Source organism: Cladophialophora carrionii (assembly GCF_000365165.1).
Source record: "Cladophialophora carrionii CBS 160.54 unplaced genomic scaffold supercont1.7, whole genome shotgun sequence".
In the NCBI taxonomy this organism is placed as follows: domain Eukaryota; kingdom Fungi; phylum Ascomycota; class Eurotiomycetes; order Chaetothyriales; family Herpotrichiellaceae; genus Cladophialophora; species Cladophialophora carrionii.
The window spans coordinates 543,579-556,375 of NW_008481832.1; the positions used below are offsets into that span (position 1 = coordinate 543,579).

Genomic DNA, 12,797 nt, shown 5'->3' on the forward strand with positions numbered 1-12,797 from the left:
ACATGCGGGCTGAGGGATGTTCGCCACCCGTTGATCGACGCTCATATCGTCTAGACAGCGTTGGCACTTTTCAGACTGACGATTTGAATCTGGTTGTGTATATTTCACGCAGCTCCCTGAATGAGACCGACTAATCATAGTCGGTACAAATCAAGCAGTGCCACTCGTCAACAAGCTGCGAGATTCTAGTTTGGTCTTGTGCCAATCCAGCCATTGCTCTCTTGCAGCACACCGCTCTCTCACATTGTCGATTCTTATCAGCCAGGGTGGTTTTGATGATGGCTCCCCGTCACAGCCTGTAGCTACCGGCCCGCCTGGGTGTCCGCCATGACCAAAACCCTTTCCAATGGTCATACTCAAGCCAGTTCCATATATCCGCAGCTGCGAGTAATGGCGCCCCTGGCTGCGACTCTAAACCGTCCTGCTCGAGCTGTCGGAGTTTTTGCTGAGGTCAAAGTCTGGACTGCCATCGTTGTACGCGTTGACATGAGAGCTCCCTTTGTCCTAGGAGCCCTTTTTAATCGGAGCCCTCATCATCAGACCATTCTTCACCGTACTCCTCTTCCGCACGGTCGATATAATCTCCCATTAGCTTGTATATTCTCGCGAATAACTCAATATCCATCAAAAAACCATGAGCTGTGGCGGCCTCAGCAAACTCTAGCTTGCCCGGCGGTTCCACCTCGCTTCTGCCGAAGACAGACTCGTACAGCGAACCAATACTCCTCGCCGATTCGCGATCAATGCCCCCAACAAGCTTTGGGATGCGACGGAGAATTCCATCTTCGCCGAAGTCCAAGTCGGGCTGAAACAATAACGCATCACAAAATCAGTCTTTCTCATCACTAGTAACCGTCGACACCCAGTCGGACACTAGTACCGCATATCTAGGATCTGGGACTCGAACTACTACTCACCTGTGGTGCAACGCCAAGTCGATGTCCTGCGGCATGAAACTCTCCAAGGAGCTTTTTGGTTAGGCCCCCCTCGGGCACCACGCTCGCCAGGATGATGGTGGCGGGGGATTCTCTGCCAACGAGGGCCGCTCGGATGATACTTCGCGCCCAGAGGATATCCGTCACCCAGGCTTCGAACTCCCTCCCAGTGTAGCGGCGCGAGCATGAATCCGCGATGATGAAGTGTGTGGCGAAGGAGAGGTCGTAGGGGTTGTCCGACCACCAAATGTTCTTGACCGGGTCGTGGGGTCCTTCCCAGCAGTAGTCGAAGGCGCAGACGCGATGGACCTTCGCCATGCTCTTGGCGAGGGCGAGGCCGCCGAGGCCGAGGCCCATAACGGCGACTTTGATGTCTTCTTTGACAGGTGGCATCTTGGGTGAGGAGTCGTTGTCCATTTCGGGGAGAGAGAAAAGCAGTTTGGTTTCGAGATGGATGGATTCAGATTGTGCTTCAGTAACTTGGTTCAAGGCTGTACTCCGTTTCTGTTCCGACTCTGTGCTGGGTTGCAAGATATCTTGCTCTGCTCACAGTCTTTGCCGGCAAAGATCATACTTATACTTATCATATACCCAGGTCGGTCCGTCGCCTGAACTGTGGAAACGAGTCGTGACAGCTGGAGACAAGCTGGTGAGTCGTGATTGGTATACTAATACTGACTTCCAGCCGTGTTGCAAACAGACCTATCTCCCAGTGTTCACGCTCCGTTCGTATGTCCCGGTGACGGCGGATGATGGTAGGAAACAACAGTCAGAGTCAAATCTGCGGGCAATGAGTCATGATGAAGTCCCCGTTTGCCATTGCTGTTGTGGTAGCCATCGCCGTCACTGCTGCAATCACCTTCGACTCCTATTCCGAACAGCCTTGTCACGTGGCAAGCAGGGCTGAGGAGTCTGCATTGGACGAGTACGGGTTCGCGAGGTGCTGCTGCGTGACGTATCCGGTGTGAGACTCATTCAGAGGAATTCTGCTCTGAACTGCGTTCTGCTGCTCAAAAGCCAGAGATCCACATCCCTAATCGTTAGTGATCTTGACAAGCGGCGATCACCAGCCGTGCGCGATATGCTTCACCATTGAACGAAGGGGCTGAGCACAATCGAGGACGAGTACGGAGTACATATGTAACTAACATCACATGGCGGTATAGTGGGGACAAATGGTGACGCCCAGTGTTGTCCTCAGTGCCGCGCATGTGAGGCCTTGAGTTGCTGTACCCTCCGCGTACGACCCATCAGGTGTAGAAGTGGGTGTATGTAGTACTTGCGCTCTTCACTTCTTTCTCTGACCACGATGGTACACTCAATGCGTTGTGCTTCTCACCTGACGGTATGAAACTGGCGGCTGCAAGCTCGTGTACAGTGTGGCTGTGGGAGGCTCAGGATAGCGACTTCCAGCACTGGGCTTGCAAGAAGATCGAAGACCAAGACGATAACGTGCGGTCGGTTGCGTTCTCGGAGAATGGGAGACTGCTAGCCACTCGGGCAGATGATGGCAAGATTCGCTTCTGGAATATGAATGCTGGCACTTTGTTGCGGACTTTCGAGGGGCATGATTCACAGGTCAACGCGGTTGCTTTTTCGAGAGACGGTAGGCTCCTTGCTTCGGGAGCCGATGACAGGACCGCTCGCATCTGGAACGCTGTTCGTGAGAGTGAGGTCGAAGGCGAGGGCGCTGAACCGAGATCTCGCACCCTCATGCAAACACCGGCGACGTCACTTCCATCGCCTTCTCGCCTGACCACGAAGGCTCGACGCTCGCCACAAAGACCAGTCATGCCATCCACCTCCGGCACACCGAGGCCGGAACTCAGCTTCGAATTTGGATTCGGTATATTCCCACGTCTGGTCTGTCGGCTTCGCGCCCAACGGCGGCGTAACTTGGCTCGGGCTTCTTAAATAATGGCGTGCACCTGTGGTACGCTTTTGGTGAGCCATCGGATACGGCACCTGGCTACCAGGTCCGAAAGCTTGTCGAAGCGACCGAGATGGCAGCGCGAAGGTGATGGTGTGGGAAAGGACTGAAGAAGGGGAATGGAAGAACAAAACCACGCTCCTGGGCCACACTCACAGTGCGCTTAGTGTGCTGGTGACGCGGGATCAGAAGCGCGTCGTGTCGGCCTCGTGGAATGGTACGGTGCGGATTTGGAACCTTGAAAAAGGGCAAGAACCCCAGCCGTCCACGAGTATCAAGACTGACTGGGTTTTCTACAAGATGTGGTTCCCGTGGCAGTCGACCGACTATGTCATGACGCCGCAGGGCGCGTAGTTCCTTGGAGACCTTTCGTCCAGCGGCGTCTCGCGACGACCTCCGTCCTGGAGCATGTGGAGACTCGGTATGACACGGAGAAGAAGCAGTGGTGAACCCTGGACGACCGGAACGCCGTCTTTCTCCCGGAGGACTTCCATCCCCTTTCAGCCTGTTTCATTGGCGACAAGATCATCGTGGGCACGTTGTCTGACATGCATGTATATGGGTTTCGAGCAGACCGTGTTCCCAACACCTCAAGATTAGGTAGAATCCGCAACTTTGGCGAACAGTGTTGGGCGAGTGTAGAGTGTAGAGTGAAGAGAACCTGCAGCATGTCACTCACGAGGTGGAGTGTCAACAACAACGACCACAGGCGTGTCAGCAAGTAGGGTAATCACAGTATGTGGGTGGAGGATGGGATGGGTGGAGTATGGCCACTACCTACCCACATACCTACCGATCCATTCAATCTGCTCCACCCCGTTGCGGTATTGCAAAGTACTGACTGTACTGTGCTGTAGTTGGTTCTCGCCTACTACGAGGTACAGAGTACTGTAGATGCAAAACCCAGTACAGTATATACCTAGAATGAAGGGTTCTCGATGTAGGGTGTATGTATGCGCATTTGGCCCCTGCCCAAGAGCCCTCACCCCCTGTCCGCTGTAGATATCATATACAATACTCCGTACCTGAGAGTCTGCTTTGCGGGTGTAACCATACAGTGATTAGCGGCGCCTTCGCAGACATGCCTACTACGTACAGTGTGTGTGTGTGCGTATCCTTGCATGACCTATTTACTGTCTAATAGTAGTTAGTACCAGCATCGCGGGATCTAATCGTCATCCGAGTGAACAAGACACTCGCTTACATACTGTGCACAGGATTAATGATTATCCACGACACGAGGCCGCTAGATACTGTACTAACTTGGCACGGAGGACTGTACTCGTATTAGCAGTGCGTACCTAGTGACTAAGATGAGGCCAAGCCTGGAGCTGGGGTGTACTCGAAGCGTGCGGCGCTGCATTTCGTGTCAGCAATGAAGCTCAGCTGGTGGGTGCTCCGTACGGCTGTGGCTACAGTACTTACACATTTACATTACTGCGTAGTGCACTGCATGTCACTCCACGCCACGCCACGCCACGCTGTCGGGCGCTACGTCCGTTGCTCCGCCGTGTCGGTCGTGGAGGGGTGATGGAGCCAACATTGATAGAGCAGGATATGTACGCATATATAATTGGGAGAGTGACACGGAATGCATATACATATATATATGTGTATCGAGTAGTGACCGTTGGCTACAAAGTACAGTACCCCAGTACCTACGACAAACTCTTACTGTACAAAAGGTTGCTTGGAATTAGGATATAACTTGCTACCAGGACGTTTGAATCCATAAAGTGACAGCAGGCCAGGGAATCTCTGCAACTCTCTAGGGACTCGACTTTTGGTGGGAGATTTTCGAGGGTCTGAGATACTCTCTTGACAAAATGGCACCGATCAAGGTAGGCTTGATTGGCCTTTCCGCTGAAGGGTGAGAATTCCGCTGGTCACGTCTTTTATTCGCAAACATATCGGCCTGACTTTACTCTGGCACACATAGCTCGTGGGCATCCGGTTCTCATCTACCCGCACTCTTAAAGTCGCCTCATTACCAGATCACGGCTCTCCAAAACAGGAATGAATCTTCAGCAAAAAAGGCTGTTGAGAAATACGATCTGCCAGGACAGGTTGCCTGTTATAGCGACGTGGATTCCCTCGTACGCGATCCGAACGTCGACGTGGTCGTGGTTTCGGTCAAGACCCCCGAGCACTACAGGCTAACTAAGCCTGCGCTTGAAGCCAAGAAAGATGTATTCGTCGAGTGGCCACTGGGTGCGAATCTGAAGCAGGCGGAGGAACTGACAGCCCTTGCGAAGGCCCAAGGAGTCAGGAACATAATCGGACTCCAGGGTCGTCAGAACCCCAGTGTATTGAAGGCGAAGGAGATGGTGGCTGCAGGAAAGTTGGGTGATATCTTAGGAACAACGGTATGTGGGAATCTCCAATACCCGTCAGGCAACAGTCATGACCGGTGCTACACCCCCGCCTCATATGCCGCCGCTGACTTGTGGTGGTTGATAGATGTTCGCTTATGGAGTGATCATGGGGCCAGTAACTCCGGTCGCACTGGAATATGAGCTGACCTTCGAGAACGGCGCAACCCTGGCAACCATACCGACGATGCATGGAACGGACGCTCTTTGCTTTGTGCTTGGCGAATTCAAACATCTCCAGGCCACGCTGGCCAACCATCAACCGAAAGTGCCAATCGTCGATCCGACGTCCGGGAACGTCCTCAGGACTGTCGACAACGACACTGCCGATCAGGTGAGTATAACCGGGACCTTGTTGAACGGAGCTGTAGCAACCATCGTGTATCAGGGAGGCCAGCCTCCTACCGAGAATGGATTGTACTGGGAGATCAGGGGAACCAAAGGCAGCCTGATTATCGAAGGACGTAATGGCCTTCTCGAGATGTTTCCTACCACTTTGAAGTTTGTGGAACATGGTGGACAGGCGGAGGAGATCGAAACTGAAGTCGCTGCAGACTGGGCGTACAACGTCGGCAAGGCCTGGGATGCATTTGCAAGCGGAGGGCCAGGGTCCGTGCCCACCTTTGAAGACGCTTTGATCCGACATAGGATGATTGATGCCATACACAGGAGCCACGAGAGAGGAACCCGGGAGGCATATCTCTGATGTCGGTAGGAGGCGGCTGCTGTCAAGATAAGGCGGCATCTTCTGCGGTTGCTTTCCTCAGCGAATGGCGTGATGGGACTCGGTCTTTGCGAAGGTACCCTGAGAATGCGAGGCTGCCGAGACAGGTACTTGGATCAGTGGAGACACTTGGTGTTCACGAAGAGGCTATGGAGCCTGCTTTCCCGTCACAACAGCTTCAAGTGTCCTGTGACCTGATCGACAACGCTCTTGGGACCGAGTATGCCTAGGACCGTGGCACTGCCCGCAGCGATCTGGGTCCTTCCTGCATCGTGTATTATCCTTGCACAAAGCCCTAAGCTAATGGCTTGGGCTTGCAGTGTCTCCATTTCTTCCTCAGACTTGACTTGTACTGCAATTTTGGGCTGTCCTCCCCGTTCCCAACGTTTGAGCATCGGAGCTGAGGTAACATGGTTGAGTAGATACTTGTAGCAGGCAAGCGTCGCGTGCGAACATTGAGCTGCAATTTTGCCTGCGAGGGAGGGATTAGCCAGGAGATTCCTCTGCCTAGTGAGCTCTTCCTCACCTTTTCCCATTCCCAAGTCTGTTCGCACAGCCAGGACAAGTTTGACGTCCTCATTGGAGTCCTTGAAATCCTTCAGTTCTTTCCCATCCCCATCTTCGTCCTCTTCGTCCGCCTCGTCCTCGTCATCCGCTTGGTCGTCGCTTGAGTCGGCGTGGACTTTGACATCGTAACTGTTGGGCCAGCTCTTCTTGGCCTGTTTCGAGGTGCCAGAGCCTCCGAAAACCCCAATACTGGACCCTTGGCCGAGGAAGTAACCTGCCAGCAGGCCGAGGATGAGCGAAGAGACAGCGACAGCGGTGAGAGAAGGAGGGGCTTTTTCAGCCATTTTCGAGCTCGTTTCAGGCTGGTCTTGGTCGACGAATACCAGGATGGATCAACTTAGCAACCTGGCTCCAGTCCACTGCTGCGAATCTCATCAATCAATCCCGTTCGCTGGAAATGCAGCTGTTTGATGGCTTTCAAGAGTGGTGCAAAAGGGGAAAACACGCCAAGAACGAGCTATGCACTAGTCTACAAACATACTAGCGCCTCTGGGCCACGGTGGTGGGAATCCGAAAACGAGCATTCGGAATCATCGCTTCCATCTACTGTCTACCAAGTCTAACCCGCGTTCTTCTAACTTGGGCTCGGCCAGTCTATCTGCAGCGAGCTCGCCGAACAGTCGCCGTCACGTCAGCTGAAGGCCGAATGAGTCCTTCAAACTCCCTTGAGATCACTGTAGCCAAGGGGTGGTTCACCACCATCAACTTGGGAGTTCAAGGTTTCTTCTCAGTCACTGTCTCGATACCCTGATCAGCAGATGCGCTTTCGGAATTCGAGAGCCTTTCGACGCCAAGATTGTTGTCTGTCGCCGCTGCGGAAGCAATGATATCGTTGCCAAAATGTCTCACAACCAACCATGTCGGGACCAAAGCCGCCGCCCATAACCCGAAATTGATATACACTCCGCCCACTTCAGCAAATATCTTGATTGAATTCAAGCCGTAGCTGACAGCTTGCCAAGCCGATTCCGTGCTACCTTCGTCAGCTTCTTGTCGCGAGGCGGGCAAAAGGAGCTTTTCTTACCCACGAAGCAACGCAGCGTACCGAATGATCTCAGCCGGGGAAACCGCCAGTTGTCCGATCAGAAAATAGCAGAAGAGATAATTCATCTGAAATCCCGTGGTCAAGAATAAGAACGGAACAAAGGCGTGGCCGAAGCCGCTGCTTGTCCAATCGTACGAAGGCCTTGAGTGTCGGAACTTGGTCACAAGGACTGTCGCCCAGATCCACCATCCGCCTTGCAGCACCACAAGTGTCAGGAAAGCAGTCCTTGACCTGAACCTCACCGAGATCTTTGTGCGGTCAAGGTACTGGCCAAGGATATTGCCGCAAGTCACCGCAACGATACCTGACAAAAAGGAGCCTAATGCCCGGGCTCGGACACTGAACCACAACGAGAGGTATGTGAAGAAAACAGCTTCTGCATAAACGGTTTGACCGATAAACAGGATTAGTAGCAGATATTTCTTCGTGAAGAATGTCCTCGTCGTCGCCTTGAGCTCGCGCCAAGGATGCTCCAGAATTTCCAACTCGACCTTGAGGCCATCGGTCCGCTCGACTTCGTGGGGTCGGTTGAGTAGCAACGCTATGAATGGGCCCAGCGCTTGCAACGCGATGAAAATCAAGTACACGGTGTAGCTGACTTTGCCCACTTCGTTGCGGTTCACATTGATGCCGAGGTTGATGGCGCCGCCCAGGATCTGTCCACCTAGGCGGTAGGTAAGCCAGTAACCCAGTGTTTTCCCTCGATTGTATGGTTCGGGATATGCCAAAGCGATGGCGGCTTCCGCTGACCAGAATACCCCCGCCGAAATGCCGCATAGTGCAGCTCCGACAAGTACCAGCCATTCTGTCCCAAAGCGATTGTTGGTGTAGAGGCCTGCAGCATATGGAGCATAGCCCAGAGTGCCGAAGACGAGAGCGCCCTTGATGCCAATGTATTTGGTGAGCACAGGGGAGAAGAGGCAGGAGACCACCATCAAGCAGAAGGTGAGTGCATTCGCGGCGTTGACGAGATAAGGCTTCTCTTCACCCCCAGCACCGAGAGAGTTCATTGCTCCCCAGATACCCGGAGCTGAGAAATTGCAGAGCCCCAGGATTGTGGCGTTATAGAAAGTGGAGCGGTGCCATCGAACTGTACGTGTTCAGCTATAGCCCTCTCGTCCGGAGGGTAATGGACTGACCTGGATGCTTCTGCACAGACGATTCCCGTACATCCTGGAGCTCCGGATGCTTGGTTATAACAGAAGCTTGGCGAGACATTTTGTCCAGTCCAATTCGACACCCAGATGAAGAGAGAGTGTCAAGTGAGAACTGCCGAGTAAGCACAAAGACGAGCCAGGGCAAAGGACGAGGCAGATTAACATGAAACTTGCGACAAAGATAAGCTACGGTGGCCTTCTTGTATACAAGCCCGAGGTAAGCTCATGGTCGATGCGTGGCAATCAAGGAGCATGCCGCCGGTCTCGCCGCAAAGTTTTCGTGAGCGAATGGAGCCTTGCAAAGACGTCAAGAACGCAAGGAGCACGCCATACACCAGCAGGGTAACCGGGCAAGGCGTTTATTCCCAGGGATCCGGCTGAATTGTGCCCTGCACGTTCACCGCACAAGGCGAAGGATCATAACCCGAGGATCTGGATCCTCTAGCAGTTTCGACTCCATCTCTCGGTGGAAGTGCGTTCGAGTGCTGCCCAGACAATGGGTGCTTCAAGTGCTTGTGTCAGGGGTTTTTCGTGAAGACCATGTCTGGAGGAAGACTAGCAGCGTTGCAAAACGAGTTGCCAGCAAGGCAAGAAAGGCCCGTCGTGATATGTGGAGCAAATTGCACCATCCGCTATACCACTGACGAAGCTCGCCTGTGAAGATCGGAACCCTGCCATGTGGACGGACATCAGCGCGGATATTCATGCAGGTCAGCCTTTAAGCCAACGTCGAGACAGTGTGAACAATTTGCAAAACTTACATAGGGAGGGCATTGGAGACAGGTTCCGACTCACTCGCCCACAGCCATCATGTCGCTGACGAACGGCACGCGAGAACGGAATGAGGAGACAAGTCACGTCAAAAAGCAATGGATTCTGAACGCCTTCGTCGAAACATGCTCCGGCCACCAGTCTCCCGGGCTATGGAAACACCCTGCAGACAAGTCGCACCAGTTCAATACTTTGTCTCACTGGACGAACCTTGCTCAACTCCTTGAACGTGGGAAGATTCACGGCATCTTCATCGCAGACGTACTGGGCGGTTACGACGTCTATTTGCAGTCTCTCGATCCCGCGATCCGATCAGGGGCACAATGGCCGGTCCATGAGCCGCTTGCATCGATCCCAGCCATGGCAGCCGTGACGAAATCCATTGGCTTCGGCGTGACGGTGTCGACGACGTACGAACAGCCATATCATCTTGCTCGCCGTCTGTCGACACTCGACCATCTCACCAACGGCCGTTTAGGTTGGAATGTCGTCACGTCGTACCTGGATTCTGCGGCGCGCAACATGGGCTACTCTTCTCAACCACAGCATGATGACCGCTATGCCATGGCTGAAGAGTATATCCAGGTCATGTACAAGCTGTTCGAGTCGTCGTGGCGGGACGATGCCGTCAAGTTGGACCGGCAGACCGGTGTGTACAGCGACCCTGCTCTCGTCCGGCGTATCAACCACAAGGGCAAGTTCTTCGACGTACCGGGTCCACACATCTGCTCGCCGTCGCCACAACGCACGCCCATGCTATTACAAGCAGGCACAAGCTCCAAAGGCAAACTGTTCGCGGCACAGCACGCCGAGGCTATCTTCGTGTCCCACCACTCGCCCGAAGCATGCCAAGCAAACATAGCAGACGTCAGAAAGCTGGCAAAGGAGAAGTTCGGACGGGATCCCCAGAACCTCAAAGTCCTGGCGCTGGTGACGCCGATCTTGGGCCGCACGGAAGAGGAGGCCAGGGCAAAGTATGCCGACTACAAGCAGTACGCGGATCTAGAGGGCGCATTAGCGCTTTTCGGCGGCTGGACTGGAATCGATCTGAATCAGTACGAAGAAGACCAAGAGCTGAGATATGTCGAGAGCAATGCCGTCCGCGCGACAGTCGAAAGCTATGCGCGGTTCAGTCCCAGCGTAGGCAAGTGGACCAGGCAAACGATCGCGGAGCATGTGAGCATCGGCGGCAACGGACCCGTGCTGGTCGGGACGCCGAGCCAGGTAGCGGACGGCCTGCAACGGTGGGTTGATGTTGCTGACGTCGATGGCTTCAACATCGCGTACGCTGTGTTTCCTGGCAGTTTCGAGGACGTGGTGGAGCTGCTGGTGCCAGAGCTAAGGAAGCGAGGTCTGTTTTGGGAGGATTACGCCATTCCCGAGGGGACGTATCGCGAGAACTTTTACGGAAGCAAGGGCCAGACAGGGCCGCTCAAGGAGCATGTAGCGAGTCGGTATAGGTGGAGCAAGGGGGCAACGGCGGAAGAGCACAAGATTCCAGCTTAGGAGGTCCAATTTTCAGGGGACAGGACAGCGGCATTCATTCTCAAAAGCATGGAAGTACATTCATTCGCCTTGGAGATCATATCGGGCTGTACACAACCAAAAGCTGCCTGGACCTGCGCAAAACAGCCCGCGATATTTCCAACATCTGAGTGTGCGCACGATTCACAATACCGCCACACGCCATGAAGGCTGTCTATCTACAGTATCTACCCTATACACGCCTTCTGTCCGTGCAAAGCCCCATGATACTGCAGCTCGTCAACTCAATCCCAGTATATTCCAGCTCAACTCAATCCCAGTACTTTTTCAACAGCTCCTCCTCGACGCCCGTCCACCTCGCATACGCGGCCAACAAGCTGCCCACGTAATTCATCAACCCGCCCTGAAATCCCGGGAACTTCATATCGCTCATGTCTCCGATCAGCGCCGTGTGCAGCAAACTCCGCGGCATCCCCGTGTTCGGATCAGCCAACCCGTCATTATTCAGCCCAAACAGGATGTACAAGCTGCGTTCGAAGCCGGCGTGCGCGGGCCGCACGAACCCCTTGAACGTCACGTCGCTATCACCGTCGTTGAAGAACCGGTGCACCGTCCCGACGGGGATGTCGGCGGCCTCGCCGGGCTTCAGGCGCAGCGTGTCTAGGCTGGCGAGGTCCTTGCCCAGCCGCACGCCGATCTCGCCGTCGAGGGCCTCGAACCGTTCCGCGTACGTGGTGTGGTAGTGCAGCGGGGGTCCGCCGCCCGGTTTGCATACCAGCACGGCGGCGGCTTCTTGGCCGTCGCTCTCGTAACCGTACGTCGTCCACGTAATGGTTTCGCCGGTGGTTTTGTTGGTGATGGAGCGGCGCTCATGGTCTTTGATGCCTGGGGGGATATTGCGGTCGCGGCGCTCATGCTCCTTGATGTCTGGGGCGATAGTGCGGTCGCGGTCGCGGTCGCGGCTTGGTGGCGACATCATATGTTACGGAGACAGTGATTGAACTTCGAGGGACTTGCTGTTGATCTTGATCCTTCACAGTCAAACTTGAGAACGAGCTTGATCTGCAAACTGGTACACGACTCGCAGCCTTGCGCGGGCTGAGATGACTGCCACCAAGGGAGTAACAGGTATTATACTGCAATAACTTGGGTCCGCGCTCTTCGTTTCCTCTCCTTACCCTTCCTTACCCGTGAGACGGGCGCCTCCAATCCTTTTAACCACCACCAGCGCAGCGTAGAGTGATAATTAGTGGCAGGCCAAGCGAAGCAACTCCGGAAACGAGAGAGCATTCATTCCCGGCGTGGCATCGTGGCATCGTGGCATCGTGGCATCGTGGCATCGCGTCAGTCGTGTTTGTCGCCCTCGCCTCTCAGCTTTGACCATCGTCAAGACTCTTCCTTGCATTAGCTTTGCACAGCCTGTTAGGGTCTAGAATAGTCGTCGTGGTTTGCCCGTATGTCTACGACGTATCAACCACAGGAATAAATAGTACCAATTACCGACCCGTTATTAGAAGTCGTTCGAAAGTGGACAAGACTGTGTGGAAAGTTAATTAGTCTTCTTCGCATCTGGCCGTTTCACGCTCTACAAGTGGCGATAGCACACTTCCACTCTTTCTCAGGCAGGTGAGTGCTTTGCAGCTAGCCAGCCATTCACTCACTCCACCGACACTATAGGCGGTGGGTAGCCTCGGCTGTAATATCGTGGTAGCATAGCCGCAACTATTCGTGGTATTGTAGTGTTACCCTCGCAGTGACAGTCCGTGCTCGAGGCTGTGGCAGGGTAATCAACACACGCTTGTTCGTCAAGA

General features: G+C 54.2%; 7 protein-coding genes across 7 annotated transcripts; 3 read left to right on the plus strand and 4 right to left on the minus strand.

The window, feature by feature from the left end:
• Positions 1-517: 517 nt before the first annotated feature.
• G647_08286 (uncharacterized protein) lies at positions 518-1,328 on the minus strand (the record flags this gene model as incomplete). The annotated part of the gene is made up of 2 exons (XM_008732598.1): positions 518-805; positions 918-1,328. 2 exons carry the CDS (start codon positions 1,326-1,328, stop codon positions 518-520), a joined length of 699 nt encoding a protein of 232 aa, XP_008730820.1.
• A 1,627-nt stretch (positions 1,329-2,955) lies between these two features.
• G647_08287 (uncharacterized protein) lies at positions 2,956-3,219 on the plus strand (the record flags this gene model as incomplete). The annotated part of the gene is made up of 1 exon (XM_008732599.1): positions 2,956-3,219. One exon carries the CDS (start codon positions 2,956-2,958, stop codon positions 3,217-3,219), a length of 264 nt encoding a protein of 87 aa, XP_008730821.1.
• Positions 3,220-4,691: 1,472 nt separating this feature from the next.
• On the plus strand, positions 4,692-5,943 carry G647_08288 (uncharacterized protein; the record flags this gene model as incomplete). Its single annotated transcript, XM_008732600.1, has 3 exons — positions 4,692-4,735; positions 4,805-5,231; positions 5,326-5,943. 3 exons carry the CDS (start codon positions 4,692-4,694, stop codon positions 5,941-5,943), a joined length of 1,089 nt encoding a protein of 362 aa, XP_008730822.1.
• Positions 5,944-6,128: 185 nt separating this feature from the next.
• Positions 6,129-6,812, minus strand: G647_08289 (peptidyl-tRNA hydrolase; the record flags this gene model as incomplete). The annotated part of the gene is made up of 2 exons (XM_008732601.1): positions 6,129-6,433; positions 6,488-6,812. The coding sequence occupies 2 exons, from the start codon at positions 6,810-6,812 to the stop codon at positions 6,129-6,131; spliced, it is 630 nt and encodes a 209-aa protein (XP_008730823.1).
• Positions 6,813-7,242: 430 nt separating this feature from the next.
• Positions 7,243-8,791, minus strand: G647_08290 (uncharacterized protein; the record flags this gene model as incomplete). Its single annotated transcript, XM_008732602.1, has 3 exons — positions 7,243-7,501; positions 7,553-8,663; positions 8,713-8,791. The coding sequence occupies 3 exons, from the start codon at positions 8,789-8,791 to the stop codon at positions 7,243-7,245; spliced, it is 1,449 nt and encodes a 482-aa protein (XP_008730824.1).
• A 749-nt stretch (positions 8,792-9,540) lies between these two features.
• Positions 9,541-11,007, plus strand: G647_08291 (uncharacterized protein; the record flags this gene model as incomplete). The annotated part of the gene is made up of 1 exon (XM_008732603.1): positions 9,541-11,007. The coding sequence occupies one exon, from the start codon at positions 9,541-9,543 to the stop codon at positions 11,005-11,007; it is 1,467 nt and encodes a 488-aa protein (XP_008730825.1).
• Positions 11,008-11,296: 289 nt separating this feature from the next.
• G647_08292 (uncharacterized protein) lies at positions 11,297-11,962 on the minus strand (the record flags this gene model as incomplete). The annotated part of the gene is made up of 1 exon (XM_008732604.1): positions 11,297-11,962. One exon carries the CDS (start codon positions 11,960-11,962, stop codon positions 11,297-11,299), a length of 666 nt encoding a protein of 221 aa, XP_008730826.1.
• Between the last annotated feature and the right edge of the window lie 835 nt (positions 11,963-12,797).